Source organism: Sus scrofa, chromosome 1 (genome assembly GCF_054392235.1).
Source record: "Sus scrofa isolate SSC_HxYL_T2T_F1_AM1 chromosome 1, Sscrofa_HxYL_maternal_Yorkshire_Landrace_v2.0, whole genome shotgun sequence".
NCBI lineage: Eukaryota > Metazoa > Chordata > Mammalia > Artiodactyla > Suidae > Sus > Sus scrofa.
In genome coordinates this window covers 176,376,972-176,397,023 of record NC_139383.1, presented here as the reverse complement: position 1 = coordinate 176,397,023, position 20,052 = coordinate 176,376,972, and the positions used below count along the sequence as shown (strand labels likewise).

Genomic DNA, 20,052 nt, shown 5'->3' with positions numbered 1-20,052 from the left:
GTTCAGCTGACATAATAAACAAATAAACTAACCTGTACCAGACTAACAAGCCTCATGGGATGGGCAGATGGTCTGTCACTGCTTGTTGCTCAGATTTCATTCTTTTCTACAGTTCTCACTGGATATACACTATAGGAAAGACTTGATTTTCATCAGCTTGTTTGGAAGTCATTAACTGTATTTTATTTTACTTTTCTAAATTTTTTTAATTTTTTGTCTTTTTAGGGCCGAACCTGCAGCATACGCAGATTCCAGGCTAGGGGTCCAACTGGAGCTGCAGCTGCTGGCCTATACCACAGCCACAGCAACACCAGGTCCAAGCCACATCTGCAACCTACGCCACAGCTCATGGCAACACCTGACCCTTAACCCACTGAGCAAGGCCAGGAATCATCAGATTCGTTTCCACTGAGCCATGATGGGAACTCCTATATTTTATAAATTCTAGAATATACTATTTACATACATTTTACAGCTACAAATCCAGGACCACTGTATTTCAAGGAAGCCATTTAAACATGAGAAATAGTTTGTCTTTTCTCATTAAGTAAGTCACTACACCTCCAATTCTTAAACTTTAAAATTTATGTTCATTAAGTACAAGACCCTGGTTTTAGGGATAGCATTTGGTAGGGAAGAAAATGACAATCAGAGGAGAACACAGGTACTTATACCGAGACAAAGGAGAGACAGATTTAGATTACTCATTAGTGTTTCTCTTTTACCAACTTCTTTTCACTCTGTCTTCTCCCAGTGCTTGCACAGGCTCCCCCTCTGGCAGAAGGATCATTGTCTTTGATTTGACAATGTGACAAATATTCAGCTAGAACTTCCATCATCATTCATTTTGAGAAAGCAGAAATGAGAATATGTGCTTTTAAGAAGGTAGAGCAATGAGCTTATACAGCAAAAGTGTATAAACAAGTATTATTACCTATTTAATTGCCTTAGCTGAACTTAAAAGCTCTGATCTTTAATTGCCTGATTGAACTGATCTAAAACGCTACAATTTTTTTAATCAAGGAGAAAATTAAATAGCTTTTTGGTAAATAAAGAGGTATCTTTAATCTTATTTTTATGAAATCCAAGTTATTAAATATAGTCAAAACCTCTAAAATATTAAGTTAACAACTACTCAATCTAGAGTCAATTTCTCATTACAAAGCTTTACAAAAGTCTTCAGGGATATCTGGCTTTTCCACTCTTCAATAACAACACAGGCCTTTAAATCCAGAAGGTAAAAGTTTCTACAAATAACAAGGAAAACGCAAAAGCTAAACATAAATATTTAAGGAGGTATATTACCACAGAATATTATTTTTATAGTTGAGTGTCCATCATTATTAGAGAATAACCATTCAGCTGCACTGAATTCATTAGTCTCTCCATTTAGACAGATGCAGATACACATTCACTTACTGGTATTTATTTAAAACTGAAATCCATTGAGAGGGTTAGTCGGCCCACTCCAACTATCCCTACTCAGGCATCTTTTCCCTGTAACTAGTGGCATTTTATACTGGTTGCTCTCTGGTAGAACTGGACTGGCCAACACAGACTGAAAAGATAAGTACAGGCTTTGGATTTCTTTTTGAAACCTCTATGTCCTCAAACCACAAAGGCCCTCAAATACATCACTGGCCAAAGAACCCTTTTTTAGCCCAAACTGCATCTAGAGCTGGGGAGGAGGACCTACCTGCCTCTGAAAGGTTCTGGTCAACCACCATTGCCCATAGTGATTATGGGATGGTTGTACCAGACTTTGAACCACTCTTTAGACTTTTTTTGGGGGGGGCGCTTTTTAGGGCCACTCCTGGGGCATATGGAAGTCCCCAGGCAAGGGGTCAAATTGGAGCTGCAGCTGCCCATCTACACCACAGCTACAGCAATGTGGGATCTGAGCCACGTCTGTGACCTACACTGTAGCTCACAGCAACAACGGATCCTTAACCCACTGAGTGAGGCCAGGGATCAACCCACATCCTCATGGATGCTAGTCGGGTTTGTAACCTGCTGAGCCACAATGCAAACTCCCAGACTTTATTTTTAGATCCAGACATAAATCCATTCAAAACAGATCCATCAAGATCCCATTTCGAATGAAAAATTTAACGGATTCTCCAAAACAAGAGTAAAATAAAAACCAATGATTTTAAAGAAGAAAAACAAAGATGATTACAGAATAACTGGGTATTATTTCTCTATCTTCTATAGGTCTTAGTGCTCCTAAGAGTCCTCACAGAAAGTTATGGCCACTGAGAATCCATTATAAGCCAGAACTACGCTGTATGCCCAGAATACAGGATGAGCCCAAGGATCACTTTAATAATAACATTTGCATTTCCATGGCAAGGTCCTTTCAATGAAGGCTTTGCTACTGAAAACTGATGACTTCCTTGAGTTCCTTTGTCAAGTAGATAGCAGATGTCCATAAAAATTAATAAAATGACAAGAACTGACCACTGTGTTAATTCCTATTAAAATGGCTATAACCATTTTATAGGTTGTTGAATTTGGAGAGGTGGGAGTACAGGGAATAAAAGCAATATAAGTCATTTTATGTTAAATACTATTCTCTTTTTATCTTGGAGGATAATATGCCCCATTTTTTCCTCACCCATCATATGTATTCACATGCTTGTCTATTCCCAGGAAAAATAATACTAACACACTCAGCTCACTCTCCTTACATCTACATTTTGTACCAACTATATACTCTAGAAATAGAGTAGACTGGCTATCAAGAAAAACTTGGCCTATGATTCCACTTTAATCAGCACAAATACCTTCAAGAACTGAACTGAACATTTTACTCACTAAAATCTACCTACCCTCTTCAAGAGAGAAAGGAAGATTTAAGAAGAAATGTGGAATCACTGGAATTATAAAATCATAACAAAAAACAAGTGATAGTGCATAGATGTGATGCTGCAACTGAGGACATCAGTTGTTTTTCTCTCTCTTATAGCTTATACCCTAAAAAAAAAAAAAAAAATCTAACGCGTATGCTGTTACATTCCCCAAATGTGCATAAAGCTAAGCTGAGCTTCACAAGCAGATGCGTAAAATTAAAAATAGTAGTTAGTAACATTAGGCTAACCTGAAGTTGCTTTCTTATAGTCTGTCTCTCACTTAATAACTTGCTCCAAATGAATTCAAACATTTTGGGAATATTAAAAAATGCAAAGAGGTTCCTTTGCTACATTCAACAGTTACCCGATTATTCTTCTCATGTGTTCTTGTTAATAGACTAAGAGACTAATTTCTGATGCATTCACCAATTCCTTATTTAGTTTCGAGGTATGTAAAGCCATCTCTTAAGGAACAGTGCATGAGGATATCTGAAATGTTAATAAAAGGAAGGGAGGCGGGAGTTTCCCTCAAGGTGAGGGGAAACAAATTTGACCAGGAGCCATGAGGACGCAGGTTCGATCCCTAGCCTCACTGAGTGGGTTAAGGATCTGGTGTTGCCGTGAGCTGTTGTGTAAGTGACGTGACTCGGATCTGGTGTTGCTGTGTCTGTGATGTAGTCCAGCAGCTACAGCTCTGATTCGACCTCTAGCCTGGGAACCTCCATATGCCACAGGTGCGGCCCTAAAAAAGCAAATTAATAAACTAAGTAATTAAATAAAAATAAAATAAATTAAATAAAAGGAAGGGATACAATTATAAATAGGAAATGAAAAGTTTACATTAGAGTTAAGTAAGAAAAATCTTGTAATTCTCAAATCTATGAAATACTGTTTTGTGTTTGGTAAATAAACATTACTCACATTATTCACTGTATTCAAAAATACAATATCAAGTTTATAATCTAAATTGGAGTAGTTAAGGGATAAATGTTTTTTTAAATAACACTTATAAAGGAGCTTACCAAATATATCACCTGGCTTAAATACTAGATCATTTATTCACTCTAAAAGTCATCAAGGTATCCAGAGAGTTCCCCACCCTACCCCAAATTAAGTCAGAACTTGTAAGCTCAGTACATACCTCTATGTAAAATCTTTAAACTCCACAAATAAGTAAGGCCTTTAACAACCTAAATTTAAGAAAAAGAAAACAGGGCAATGATGGGTTTTATAAAGAACTTTCCACATTTAAACATATAATAATATTAACTGCAATTCTTTCTTTGAAAGTCTGTAACCAACATGAATTTATTGAACATCTCCCATTTATGTGCCAGATTCTATGGGGACGCCAGATGGACAAGCTACAGGTTCTTCTCTTCAATGAGCTTACACTATTCTGAAGACAAAGCATGATGAATGAAAGAAATGAGTATATGTGCACATAAAATGACCTGGAGTTCATTTACTAAGTTCTCAGTGGTGGTGTGGGTGAAAAGGAATCTAATAGGAAAATGAGAAAAGATTTTCACTTTTTATTTTCTACACTTCTGTATACGAAAAAAATTTTTTAAGTTATGACATTTACGACAAAGAAAATACATTTTTTTTTTTTTTTTTTTTTTTTGCCTTTTCTAGGGCCACTCCCACGGCATATGGAGGTTCCCAGGCTAGGGGTCGAATCGGAGCTGTAGCTGCCAGCCTACACCACAGCCACAGCAACACGGGATCCAAGCCGTGTCTGCGACCTACACCACAGCTCACGGCAATGCCGGATCCTTAACCCACTGAGCAAGGCCAGGGATCGAACCCACAACCTCATGGCTCCTAGTCGGATTCGTTAACCACTGCGCCACGACGGGAACTCCAGAAAATACATTTTTAAAGATTAACTAGTGAAGGCAATGCAGGCACTAGAGACTGTTTCGCCTAACAGTAATCAGGAAGGGTTTACCAAAGTGCCAGGCCCTGAGTAACAGACTCAACTGATGTGAGAAAAAGTGAAAAAAGTATTCAGACCAAGGTAGAAATATATGATCAGGGTGTTGTGGCAGTGTACTCTTCAAAAATATCAAGGTCGTGAAAGACACAGAAACACTGAGGCACTGTTTTAGATTCACAGAGACTAAAGCAGCACGACATCTAAATGCTATGTGTAACCCTACACTGGATACTGGACCAGCTTTTTTTCTTTTGGTCTATAAAGGGTCTTATTGGATAACTGGCAAAATCTGAATAAGGACTGTTAATTAGATAATAATAGTCTATCTATGCTAATTTTCTGATTTTGATCAGTATACCATGATAATACGAGAGAATGTCCTCATTCTTAGGAAATACACACCTGAAGTACTTAGGGGTAAAAGGTCATAATATCTGCAACTTATTCTCAAATGTTCCAGGAAAAAAAATGTATATATGCATTTTTTAGGGCCGCACCCGTGGCACATGGAGGTTCCCAGGCTAGGGGTCCAAACGGAGCTATAGCTGCTGGCCTATGCCACAGCCATAGCAACGCCAGTCCAAGCCGCACCTGCAATCTACACCACAGCTCATGGCAACACCGGATTCTTAACCCACTGAGCGAGGCCAGGGGTCGAACCTGTGTCCTCAGGGACGCTAGTCAGATTCATTTCCACTGAACCACGGCAGGAACTCCAAAAAAATGTATATATATTTTTAACAAAATGTGATTAATTGTTAACACGTGGGGAATATGGATGAAGCATCTGTGGGAATTCTTAGTATTATTCTTACAAGTTTTCTGGAAGTTTAAAATAATTTCAAAATAAAAAGTTTTCCCCAAAACGTTTTAAATACTATTAGGGTAGGAAAAAACAAAGCACATCAAAGTGATGATCCTCACAAGCTAGTCTGGCTGGTACAAGCATAAGTGTGGAATCATGTGGACAATACTGAAAAGGAAAGTAAGAGAAATAAAATGAGAAAACGCAAACATTTAAGTTAGATTTTGGATTTTTTTTTTTAGGGCCACACCTGTGGCACAGGGAAGTCCCCAGGCTAGGGTTTGAACTGGAGCTGCCAGCCTACACCACAGCCACAGCACTGTGGGATCTGAGCTGTGTTACCACCTACACCACAACTCACGGCAACGTCAGATCTTTAACCCATTGAGTGAGGCCTGGGATCAAACCCGGGTCTTCATGCATACTAGATGGGTTCATTATCCCTAAGCCACAACGGGAACTCCTAACTTTGGATTTTTTAATTTAACATCCCAAGTTAAGAACAATTAGTCAAATAAAATACTGAAAAGAAGTTGTTTCCGAGACTCTTAAGTACATGGATTACAAGTGCTACCTTAGGCGTGGGAAATTTAATCATAAAAAGCTTTAGTAACCTTTACATAGAAATTGTTGTAAAAGGAGATTCATGTTTTTCTTCATACCCACTGACCCTGAATCCATATGATTATGAACTTACCAATTTCAAGGTTGACTATTCATAATTAGGTATCAGATACAGTGAATAAATCATTATTAGGAATTTGAAAGTAACCAACATTAAAGAAAATTTTAGGTGAGTCCAGAATATACGAAAAAGAAAAACTACCATTATGAGAAGTAACTGAGTGATTTACACATCTTGAGAATAGTGAAAGAGGGTTGGAGCTAAATATGCAAGGATTTTAGTTGATCAAATAAGACTAAGAGCAATACTAAAAACAGAAATGCAAAGGGAAAAACCTAATTGTGAAATACTAAAGATCCAGAGATAAAGTCTATATCAATTAATGCTGAGCAGAAGTTAACATATTTTAATTGTTCTCACAGAGTGGAATGTACCCCTGAGAAAATTGCTAACAAATTATGATCAATTCAATGATATACTCGACTATTCTAAGAGAAGAGAATACATATTTCAGCAGATTATTTCTCCCAGGATTCAGACTAAGTGACATTACAATAAAATACATGTGGAGTTCCCATCGTGGCTCAGTGGAAACAAATCCCACTAGGAACCATGAGGTTGCGGGTTCGATCCCTGGCCTCGCTCAGTGGGTCAAGGATCCGGCGTTCTGTGAGCTTTGGTGTAGGTCGCAGACGTGGCTCAGATCTGGCGTTGCTGTGGTTCTGGTGTAGGCTGGCGGCTACAGCTCCGATAAGACTCCTAGCGGGGGAACCTCCATGTGCCATAGGTGTGGCCCTAAAAGGACAAAAAGACAAAAATAAAATAAAATAAAAACAATAAAACACATGCGCCCTGGACAATAAGACAGTTTTAAAAAGGGGAAATAATCAAAATAGTAATAACTAACACAGAAAGAGGTCAGAGGACAAAAATATTTTCTTAAATGTTCATAAAAAATTTCATCAATGATAAAAGCATTTTTTTCTTTGAGTAGTAGGACAAGGTCATCTTATTTAGCATGGAAGTAATCACCTTCTGAATTCTAGAAATGGGGTTATTGCTTAGTTGCATATTATAAAACTGCCCCACTAAAGAGAACTCATCACTAAAAATCAAGCCCAAAGAAAAAGAGTAATCAGAAAACACACAAGGGGAAAGCAATCTACCATATTTAGACTACCAGGCAGAAAAAAAGTAAAACAAATACTGATTTTGGGATACTCACTAAACTTAGAAATTTTTCTGGAGATTCGAAAAGAAAATATTCTTCTTCCAACTTTGTCAAAATAGACTACATTTTCCTTTAGAAGAAGAATAAGTATCAGGGGAGCTAGAAATCTGTCCATTGAAAATCTAGAGGGTGTTAAGATATTCAGCAGGCTAGGTTTCACAACAATGACTTGACAAAGCCTTGACACTAAAAGCACTTATATCTGCTGTCAATCACTCACTTCTTGACATGTCAAGTGCACATCCTTTCAGGGACAACTTCAATCAACATTAGCACTCAAAATACAGTGTCACTGTTTCAGAAATGAGGGGAAAAATAAAAAAAGTGTTAGATGGCAGGAAAAGGCAGAAAGGAATTCCTCTTTATAGGAGATCAGATTCAAACGGAAAATTGTTAAAAATAACTGAGCAAGTTGGAAGGCTGAAGTCAACCAGATTATATGGATTTCTTTTCCTAGGAAAATATTCTCTTGCCATACATTCATCAAGAGAAAATTTGAATAATGAATCATAAAGGCGACAGGGGTCTATCCTATAATGAATCTTGGATCTGGAGACCTGCATAGCATGCCAGACTATTAGAATCTGGAAAATAAAGTCACTGTTCTGGGTTCTAACTATTACTAACTAGTTATATGATAACTCTAGGCAAGCTGTTTAACTGTTTTTTTTGGCCATGCCTGTGGCATGTAGAAATCTCCAGGCCAGGAAGTGAACCCTCACTACAGCAGTAATCAAAGCCATAGCACAGACAATGCTGAATTCTTAACCTGCTGAGCCACCAGGGAACTCCTAACTTTATATGTATAAAGTATCTACAGAGGTACTGAAAAGGTTAAATGACAGAATATTTGTATGTAAAACATTTATCAACAATTGGCACAAAGAATTATTCAGGGAGTTCCCATCGTGGCGCAGTGGTTAACGAATCCGACTAGGAACCATGAGGTTGCGGGTTCGGTCCCCGCCCTTGCTCAGTGGGTTAACGATCCGGCGTTGCTGTGAGCTGTGGTGTAGGTTGCAGACGCGGCTCGGATCCAGCGTTGCTGTGGCTCTGGAGTAGGCCGGGGGCTACAGCTCCGATTCGACCCCTAGCCTGGGAACCTCCATATGCCGCGGGAGCGGCCCAAAGAAATAGCAAAAAGACAAAAAAAAAAAAAATTATTCAATATGCACCTATTTCACTCCTCTCTCTAGATTCTGTTACTTTTGACTTGGTAGTAGAATCTATGTGCTTTTTTCCTTTTTTTTTTTTTTTTTTCCTGACTATGGCATACAGCAGCTTCAAGTGGGATCTCAGTACCCAGACCAGGGATGAAACCTCAGCCACAGCAATGAAAGTGCTAACTACTAGACCACAAGGGAGCTCCCCCCATATGCTTGCTTAGCTTCACTGAGGGAACTCAAGAGAATAATGTTGATGCTGTGTTCAGGACACTAGAGGAGAGATGGCCAAGGATACTATGAACCCAATTAGGCTGTGAGAACATTTACTTTACAAATCATATCCTACAAATCATTAATTTGCTAGTCTTATTTTGATTGGTAGAACCCTTCCACTGGTTTTTGTCAGCTACAACAAAGGACTATCCAACCTTGTAGTTCTACTACTAAAACTTGATTTAAAAAATATACTTTGGGGAGATTTCTGGTGGCCTAGCAGTTGAGGTTTCGGCATTTTTACTGCTGTGGCTTATTGTCATTGCTGTGGCTCGGGTGTTTTGATCCTTGGCCTGGGAACTTCATGTTGCACATTCGTCAAAATACATATATACTTTGGAGGCATTATACAAGCTTAGGCCCCAGAAGAGTTTATAAAAAGTGGCAGATGATGAGTAAAATTATCAAAAGCTTTTTTTTTTTTTTTTTACTCTGGCTATAGGCAGTTTTCATTACTATGACCTGATGAGCCATAAAAGCTGAAGAAACTAGGCACACTTTAGAAGAAAAAAACAAAACAAAACTAATTTTTAAAAATGTAAGGGCAAATGTAAACCATGCTTTGGGCTACCACTTATTTCAAATGCCTTCTACTAAAATCATTGCCATATTTTCAATTACCCAATAGGTAAGCCCTGTATTGAAGCTGGATTTTTTTTTTCTTTTTTTTTTCTTTCTTTTTTTTTTTTTTTTTTGCTGATGCCATTCACTTCACAGGCTTCCCACTCCAATAGAATCGAAAAGACTGATGGCCTTGTGTGGCTGCCCTACACAAGAAGGGGGCAAGATTTATGAAGTCCGGGAAGAACATGCTTCTCTACTGAAGAAGGCAGATTCCTATTTTAGCCAAGTTCAATAGATAATTGAGTATATAGAACTCATATACTTTTTTCTTTTTCAATTGGTGTCCCTGCCTTTTCTCGCCCTTTATTATACGTGTTATTAAACTTTAGAGCCAAGAACTGCCAAAAGCCACAAAGCATTCATTCCCCCCTGAGATTAAAAGAGGAAATGAAACATTTTTATTTTCATCTAAAATAGTGATTTAAGCACTCAGATTTCATACTAATCTACCTAAACATGTAGATTAGAAGCTACTTAGCAGCAATAGCATCAGCAAAGAAAGTTCTCATCACCCTGGGCAGTTCACACTAATAATTAGAAAGAAAAAAGGAAAGCTGTGAATTACAATGAACTAAGACTAAATAAGTGCCCATGTTGGATTAAAGGATTTGAGTTGTCAGCTTGATGTATAATGAATGCAAAAATCAGCCATTTAATTAAATGGTACATGGTATAATCACTTTGTTATGCATTAAACTGCTTAAGTTATCAGAGTACCTTTAGATTAGCAACTGTTTACTATTACTCCACCCCATGACTTCTCCAAGACACTGTTTAGCCTACATTATTCCAAATTTGAAATCTGGACTGGACTGTACATAGTAATGTTAATTTAGATGATATATTTCATAAGATTATTAGTGAATATAAAAATTGAAAAACTTTTTAATCACAAAGGAAATAAATTCTTAGATATAGAAGGTGAAAAAAATTAAAAAGCCAAGTACATAAAAAATCTGCAAAACTCATTAAGACTAAAGTGGTATTTTCTTATAGATGGTTTTATTTTAATAATTTAGACTTTAAAAGCATTTTCTAATCATACACCTATAACTACAAAATGTCCCTAAAACAGCTTTCTTTTGAAGAAGTTGGAAATTTTACTGGGTAGCAATAGCAGTAAGGTTCCTACAAACACATGAAACTAGAACAGGTCAGAATATTCATAAGCCTGGAGTTCCTGTCGTTGCTCTGTGGAAACAAATCTGACGAGCATCCATGAGGATTCAGGTTTGATCCCTGGCCTTGCTCAGTGGGTTAAGGATCCGGTGTTGTTATGAGCTGTGGTGTAGGTCACAGATGCAGCTCAGATCTGACACTGCTGTGGCTGTGCTGTGGCGTAGGCCAGTGGCTATAGCTCTGATTTGACCCCTAGCATGGGAACCTCCATATGCTGCAGGTGCAGCCCTAAAGAGACCAAAAAAAAAAAAAAAAAAAAAAAAAAAAGAATATCCATAAGCCTGAAATGTATCTATGTCATTATTGTAGGCCAGCCTATAAAAAGAAGAAAGGACAAAAATGGTAAGAGAGGTAAGAAGACCCTGACAGTCAATAAGGATTGAAGAAAAATTAAAGAAAAATTCCTGAGGATATAAGGAGAATAAGGCTTGTTGAGAAAAATTAAATCAACTTTCATAGAGTTGAAGCCATATACTCACCGCCACTGCAATTCTTCCAAGGACATGCTCTGGAATCTTTCTATATACATCCAAAGATCCTCCTACAGACACAAACATGTTTTGTTATAATAAATGAAACTACTAGAACATTGCACACTGGGCTCCTGCTTCGTACATTCTTTGTGAGACGTCTTTCTTTTATATCATGCATTGGATGTTCACGGTAAAATTAGCTTTTAGTCTAATTTTATTCATGATACAATCATACCACCAGATGAAACAAAACTAGATACTTCCATTTTATTCTCAAGTATATAGTCACATACATGTAAAAACTTGAGGAAAATAGTCCAGGACAGGCTAAGAATCTGTACTTTATGTTGGCTTAAATACATACACAAAACTACACAGTTCAATAGACAATCACATCCAGGTATCTATTCTGTGTTGACAGTTTTCTCAAATGTAAACCAGGATCCTATGTAATTTTCAAATTAACCAAACAAAAGCTGGTACGAAGTCCAAAATACACATAGAAGCTAACAAAGTAAAATAGTATTCTTAACATTGACCTAAATGAATGTTACCCTTCAAATTAGGTAACGCGAGCAAACAACCTATTCCAAAGATACCATCTTAGTTTAAAATGTTTTTTTCGGGGGGAAACTCTCTTTGACACCATTTTGAAAACCAGTTTACGAGGTAAAAAAGAAAAACCCATCTCCTTATGTCAGAACATTTTTCACTAAAGTAGCATTCACTAACATCCTTCATCTTTAACAACTTCAGTTTTTGTTAGTATCTGAAAACCAAAATCACTAGACTGTAAACATGATAAAGGCAGGGGCCATGTTGTTTGTTTTTAATTTTCATTGGTCTAGAAATCAGCACAACTGTAACAGAGTAGCTATTCAATAAAGAGGTCATTTTTTTAATCATTAAAATCATTGTGAATTTCACCAGATAGGTTAAGTTGCTTTGAAAACAGTTTCAAAAGAAAGAACTGCAAACTATTTGCAGCAACAGTATCACTGAAATAAATGCATAACTTTCCTAGGTAACTATTTCAAAGAAACCAATATTCATTCATTTGTATAAATTTGAAAATGCCTGTTAAATTCTTAATCTTTAATTCTTATATATATATATATATATATATATATATATATAAAATGATTTTTTTTTCCATTATAGCTGGTTTACAGTGTTTTGTCAATTTTCTACTGTACAGCATGGTGACCCAGTTACACATACATGTATACATTCTTTTTTCTCTTAATCTTTAATTCTTATACAAATAGTATAATAATTTCAGGAAGATATGCAAAGAACCACTACTTTATTCATATTAATGATATGACTATATGAGAATAATTTTAACCCCATCTAATCTTTTTTGACTCAAGGTGAGTTATACAGTTTTTCAGTTCAATAAGGAATTATCCAAGATACCTGAGAAACAATTTTTGTTTCTATCAGATGTTAAAAATTCATATTTAATTACTGTACCACAGGATGATTGGTAGGAAGTATGCCTCTTAAGACATTAACATGGAGCATATTATCCTTTTGAGATACCAACAAATCCATTTTGCAAATATAAATATTTTTGTATATCAAGTTTTTCCACAGGCTAATTGCTTTACATATATTTGTTTATTCTGTTTAAAGCAAGAAAATGATCACTTTTTTAGGTACCTTTGGCTAGTCATTTCCAAATTCTGATAGGAAGCTGGAAAACCAAGGTGTGACTAAACTTGACACTTTGGCTCTGGGTATTACCAGGAAGAGAATGAAAAAAGACACTCCTGCAATGAATGAGCTGTGCTGTCTTTATTTACTAAAACGGCTTTTTTTTTTAATTATGGATACAATACGAATAAAAATACAGTAGAAAAAAACATTTCATGTTTTCACTGATCTTTCAGATGAATTTACAGGTGCAAGGATGAACAATCTCAAGAAGATCAAGCTTCCTTTACATGCTGGTATTTGGAAGGCTGACAAACACAGTTTATTGGGCCAATACTTTATGAAGTGAACAGCTTGAGTGGCTCAAAACTAGGAGGTGTAAATCTATCCACATATACTAGTAAGAAGTCCTAAGAGGAGATTTATTTTTACATAGGATATAAATCAGGGTTTAATTAGCTAAATGGACAGTAGTCAACAAGCTTAATCAAAAAACCAGAGAATATGTTGCTACCATTATTAGAGAAACAAGTCAAAAAAGAATTCCATCTGGAAGTAATTCACTGGTTTTATAAATATCTATTTAATTTCAGTTATATCCCACACTCCTTAGGCATCATATGGGTAAATCTTTACATAGCTGACTTTGTGTCATCACAGAGTCATCCTGTCCTTAACACAATCATTAGAGATAACTGTCAGAGGCAGAAAAATAAAGAGAGAGAGAGAGAGAGAGATGTGGTAGATCATTGAGAATCAAGAGTTCCTACTAAGTTAGATGAGTTCTCATGCAATTAAATAATTCTTATCAGGCTAAAAATGGTAGAGGGTTGTCAGTGGAATTTTTACAGAATTTTACCATCACTTCTATCCTCTAGGCCTTTCCCCAAAAGGCAATCCTTAGACTCATCAAAGGATCAAACATTAGTGCTGGAAGGACATTAAAGATCAGTCCAATGACTTTATTTGATGGATGAGGGAAATTGAGGTAAGTGTTCTAGTCACAGCCACGAGTCAGTTGATGCCAGAGCTCAGAAAAGAGCTGAGCCTTTGAACTCCCAGAACTGCAGAGATCTAAAAGATTTCCCCATAATATCACATAGCTTGAAAATCACTTTTTATATTCTCACCGCAATGTGATATTACTATGACACGTACTCAGAGGTCCAGTTTAATCTTAGCTGAGACACTGGTACTCAAGGCATTTAAATACTCATTTATCTGTTGCACAGTTTGTTAAAACCTTTCCCTCATGATTCCAAGGTCACTGGTTTGCTCTCTGTGACCTATTGCTTCCTTAGATTCTGTGGCTTCAGATCATGCCTAGCCAGTCATTTCCTCACATGCCACTATCAGCGATGGGAATCAGGAGGAAGAGTGCCAATAGACTGGCAAAACGCCCACCTCAACTGTCGAACAACTACACATTTCTACTGATGGATTGGGGCTATCATCTTCAAGTAACAAAGCTAAAAGAACTCAAGGGGTAAGGTCTGTGCTTATCCTAATACAGGGCTAAAATATAAAGCAGTATCTTCTATGCTGGATAAACACAAATATGTAGTAAATGAACAAGGCAACATTACTGTCATATTCCTCCCAACATTTTCCTTAAAATGATAATGATTATTATTAATACTAACAAAACTGAAATCTAGAGTCACAAGTAAAAATTTCAGAAGCTCTTTTAAGGTCTACCAGTTGAAAAAATAAAGATCCCTTTCTTTCTTTGCAACATCAGTTCTGAGGGAAACATTTATTCCCATGATGGTAATCCAAACACATGTACCTAAATGCTAAGATGCTATATTTGGGTGTTCCAGAGTGAATTTAATTTTGACTTAATGAAAAGGTACATCACATCACTCCCCTGCTTGAAACCTTCCAATGTGTCCTAATAAATTCAGACTGAAACACAAATTCCTTTCCATGACCTACAATGGCTACACAAATCTAGCTTCTGCCTACTTTCTGGCCTCCTGTCTGGCCCCAGGTCTTCTCATCACTACTCTCAAGTCACCTTTGGCCTTCTCCTACGGGGCTTTGATTACACCAAGCTTGCTTCCACCTCAGAGCATTTATACTTGATACTCTCTCTGCCTTGAAGATCTTCCCCAGATTATCAAATTACCCACTACACTTTTCACAGAATTAGAACAAGTAATATAAAAATTTATATGGAAGTATGAAAGACCCAGAATTGCTAAAGGAATCTGAAGTGACAAAAACAGCAGGAAGTATAAGTCTTCCAGACTTCGGACAATATTATATAAAGCCACAGTAATCAAAACAGGGTGGTACTGGTACAAAAACAGGCATATGGATTAACAGAACAGAATAGAGAGCCCAGAAATAAACCCAGATACCTATGGTCAACGAATCTTTGACAAAGGAGACAAGAATATAAAATGGGAAAAAGAGGAGTTTCCGTAGTGGCTTAATGGAAATGAATCTGACTAGTGACCATGAGGTTGCGGGTTTGATCCCTGCCTCGCTCAGTGAGGTAAGGATCTGGCATCGCCATGAGCTATGCTATAGGGCGCAGACACGGCTCGGATCTGGCATTGCTATGGCTGTGAGGCTTTAGCTCTGATTTGACCCCTAGCCTGGGAACCTCCATATGCTGCAGGTGCAGGCCTAAAAAGACATAAATAAATAAATAAATAAATTTTTTAAATGGGGAAAAGAGAGTCTCTTCCGCAAATGGTGATGGGAAAACTGAACATCTGCATGTAAATCAATGAAACTTGAACACACCCCAAACCATGCACCAAAATAAACTTAAAATGGTTTAAAGATTTAAACTTAAGACATGACACTATACAACTCCTAGATGAGAACACAGGCAAAACATTCTCTGATATCAACCATACAAATGTTTTCTCTAGGTCAGTCTCCCAAGGCAACAGAAATAAAAACAAAAATAAACAAATGGGACCTAATCAAATTTACAAGCTTTTCTACAGGAAAGGAAGTCATAAAAAAAATCAAAAAGACAATCTACAGAATGGGAGAAAATAGTTTCAAATGATACAACCAATAAGGGATTAAGCTCTGAAATATACAAACAACTCATACAACTCAATAACAAAAAAACAAAAAACAAAAAACAAAAACCTAATCGAAAAATGGGCAGAAGACCTAAATAGACATCTCTCCAAAGAAGACATACAGATGGCCCACAGGCACATGAAGAGATGTTTGATATCACTAATTATTACAGAAAAGCAAATCAAAATTACAGTGAGGTACCACCTCACATCAGTCGGAATGGCCATCATTAATAAGTCTACAAATAACATGCTGGAGAGGATATAGAGAAAAGGGAATCCTCCTCCACTGTCGGTGGGAATATAAGTTTAGTAAAACCACTCTAGAAATAAGTAAATGGTTTCCTCAAAAACTAAAAGTAGAACTATTATATGATCTGGTAATTTGACGCCTCTGTGTATATCTGGACAAAACTATAATTCATAGATACATGCACCCCTATGTTCACAGCAGAACCATTCACAACAGTCAAGACATGGAGACAACCTAAATGTCCACTGACAGATGAATGGATTAAGAAGATCTGGTATAGGAGTTCCTGCCATGACACAGCGGGTTAAGGATCTGACTGCAGCAGCCTGGGTTACTACAGAGGTGTGGGTTCAATCCCCAGCCCAGCATAGTGGGTTAAGGATCCAGCATTGATGAAGCTGTGGTGTAGGTTGCAGCTGTGGCTCATATTCCATCCCTGGCCTGTGAACTTCTACATTCTATGAGTGTAGCCAAAAAAAAAAAAAGGATGTGGTACGTGTATATATAAAAAATGGAATACTACTCAGCCATAAAAAGAATGCCATCTGCACCAACACAGATGCAACTAGAGACTCTCATACCAAGTAAAGTAAGTCAGAAAGACAAAGACAAATACCATATGATATCACTTACATGTGGAATCTAAAATATGGCACAAATGAACCTATTTGCAGAACACGAAGAGACTCACAGACAGGGAGAACAGACTTATGGTTGTCAGGGTGGGATGGGAGTGGGATGGACAGGGAGTTTGGGGTTAGGAGATGCAAACTACTACATTTAGAAGGTCCCACTGTATAACACAGGGAATATATCCAATCTCCTGGGAGAGATTATGATGAAAAATAATATTTAAAAAAGAATGTATATATATGTCTGGGTCACTTTGCTGTGCAGCAAAAAATGACACAACATTGTAAATCAACTATATTTTAATAAAAATTTTTAAAACAAAAACCAAAAAGTTAGAAAAAGGAAAAAAACAAGGAAATAAAATTCTTAAATACCACCATAAATTGGAGTTCCTGCTGTGGTTCAACACGATTGGTAGTGTCCATGGAGTGCTGGGATGCAGGTTCAATCCCCGGCCCAGCACAGCCCTGGGTTAAGGATCCGGCATTGCATAAGTTGCAACTGTGGCTCAGATCTGATCCCTGGCCTGGGAACTCCATATGTCATGGAATGGCCAAAAAAGAAAATAACAAAACAAACAAACAACACCATAAACCAATTAGTCCGAACAGACACCTCAATCCAACAACAGCAGAATACATTTTTCTCAGGAGCACATGGAACATTCTCCAGGACAGACAATATTTTATGGAATAAAACAAATCTCAATAAATTTAAAAGGACTGAACTCATAGAAAGTATGTTCCCTGATCTGAAAGGAATATTAGAAATCAACAACAGAAGGATATTCAATGTGGAAAATGACACACTCCTAAATAAAAGTGGCTCAAAAGAGAAATACCAAGGGATTGTCTTTGTGGGGAATTAGAAAATACTTTGAGAAAAGGGAAAGTGAAAAAAACAATATATCAAAACTTTCAGGGTGCATAAGAAAATGAGAGAGATCTCAAATCAATATCCTAACTTCACAGCTTAAAAATGCAAAAAAAAAAAAAGAGCAAACTAAACACAGAACTAGTAGAAGGAATTAATAAATATTAGAGCAGAGAAAATGCCATAACAGCAAAACAACAGAAAAAAAAAATCAAAGAAATTAAGAGTTGGATCTTTGTAAAAGACAAGGAAATTGATCAACTTTAGCTACCTGGCCAAGAGAAAAAGGGAGAAGACTCAAATTAGTAAAATCTAGAATAAAAGAGAGAACATTTTATTTCTGACTTTCCAGAAATAAAAATGATTATTAAAAGAATACTAGGAACAATTTTTTACTAACAAATTAGACAATCTAGATGAAATGAACAAACTTGTAGAAAGCTACAAACTACCAAAGCTGAGTCAAGAAGAAACAGAAATTCTAAATAAACCTATAACTGATATTGGCTGATTAGTAAAGAAACTACTCACAAATATTATTCAGTCTTAAAAAGGAAGTAAATTTTGACATATACCACAACATGGCTGAGTCTTGAGGATATTATAAAAAGTGAAATAAGTCAATTCCATAAAGATAAATACTGTGTGATTCCACTTATATGAGGTACCCAGAGTAGCTCAATTCATACAAAGTAGAATGTTGGCTGCCAGGGCAGAGAGTAGAAGGCAAAGGGGAGTTACGGTTTTAACAGCTATAGAGTTTCAGTTCTGCAAGATAAAAAAGTTTTCTGGAAATAGATGGTGGTGGTGGTGGCATAGTAAACATACTTAATGCTTCATTTTAACACTTTAAAGTGGTTATCATGATAAATTATATATTCTATAATATGAGACCACGATTTAAACAAATCTGGGGGGGAGGGGGGAAGACAGTCTTATGCCCACACTCTTTTTTTTTTTTTTTTTTTTGTCTTTTTGTCTTTTTGCCACTTCTTGGGCCGCTCCTGCGGCATATGGAGGTTCCCAGGCTAGGGGTCGAATCGGAGCTGTAGCCGCCAGCCTACGCCAGAGCCACAGCAACGTAGGATCCGAGCCGCGTCTGCGACCTACACCACGGCTCACGGCAATGCCGGATCGTTAACCCACTGAGCAAGGGCAGGGATCGAACCTGCAACCTCATGGTTCCTAGTCAGATTCGTTAACCACTGCGCCACGACGGGAACTCCCCCACACTCTTGAAAGTATCACTCGGCTACGTAAGAATGAGCATTGGGCTTGGACCATTTGCTTACCAGGCGGTAAAGAACTGACATAGCTTGTGCTGAGTTTATCCCCTTGTTTTGGAATAGCTTACCCTGTTTCAGGCTCCTTTGTCCTGCTTAAGCATGTACATCAATGGACCTCTGGTATGCCTCCAGCTCTAAGCATTTCTGACTCAAAGGGAATAGGGTGGAATGGGGGTACTTTTGCTGCAACCCAAGATGGATACATGCTGGCCAACTGCCCTGACAGACTGCTGGGAGGGAAAGGCTGCTGGCCTTGGGGTATTGACACTCAGTGCTGAAGCTAACCTTGCTGTCCGTTTTTTTTTTTTGTTTGTTTGGTTTCCATACCTGCACATATGGAAGTTTCTGGACTAGGGGTTGAACTGGAGATACAGCTGCCAGCCTATACCACAGCCATAGCAAAGCCAGATATGAATTGCATCTATGACCTACGCCTCAGCTTGCAGCAACACCGGATCTTTAACCCACTGAGCAAGGCTAGGGATCAAACCCGTACCCTCACAGAGACAATGTTGGGTTCTTAACCTGCTAAGCCACAATGGGAACTCCTCATTTGCTATTGTTGTTTTTTTCAATATGACTAAAGCATTGTTCAATCCAGTGATGGCTTGCATACCATTTTTCTTGGCAGCTCCAATATCAAGATGCAGTGGGCAAAAGTGCTTGCACTTCTAATAATAGACAATAGCTGTCACTTGACTACAAAAAATACTTACAAAGAAAGCCCTAGGCCCAGATGGCTTTAGCGGTTAATTATACCAAATGTTTAAAGAAGAATTAACATCAGTCTTTCACAAATTATTCCAAAAAACAGAAGAGGAGGGAACACTGTCCAACTCATTCATGAGGACAGAATTATTCTGATATCAAAAATCACACAATGGCAGAGTTCCCATTGTGGCTCAGTGGGTTAAAAACTTAACTAGTATCCATGAGGATGCGGGTTTGATCCCTTGCCTTGCTCAGTGGTTAAGGATCCAGCATTGCTGCAAGGTGTGGCATAGGTTGCAAATGCAGCTTGGATCTGGTGTTGCTCTGGCAGACCCTGGGAACTTCCATATGCTGCAGGTACAGTCCTAGAAAGAAAAAAAAGTCACACAATGACATTACAAGAAAAGAAAATTACAA

At 37.5% G+C, this 20,052-nt stretch overlaps 1 protein-coding gene across 20 annotated transcripts in view; it reads right to left on the bottom strand.

Moving 5' to 3' along the window:
- MAP2K5 (mitogen-activated protein kinase kinase 5) overlaps positions 1–20,052 on the bottom strand; it is a 275,073-nt gene that overhangs the window by 146,704 nt on the left and 108,317 nt on the right. For 19 of the 20 annotated variants that reach the window (XR_014817174.1, XR_014817176.1, XR_014817175.1 and 16 more), the window contains exons 12-13: positions 11,177–11,238; positions 3,994–4,042 (exon numbers count right to left, since the gene is read on the bottom strand). Coding sequence is in view for 16 of the 20 variants with exons in the window: in XM_084978867.1 (XP_084834993.1) it covers positions 3,994–4,042; positions 11,177–11,238 (111 nt within the window). In the remaining 4 variants the exon portion in view is untranslated. Of the gene's footprint in view, positions 1–3,993; positions 4,043–11,176; positions 11,239–18,583; positions 19,402–20,052 lie in introns of those variants that run through there. The other variant, XR_014817179.1, reaches the window with a different exon arrangement.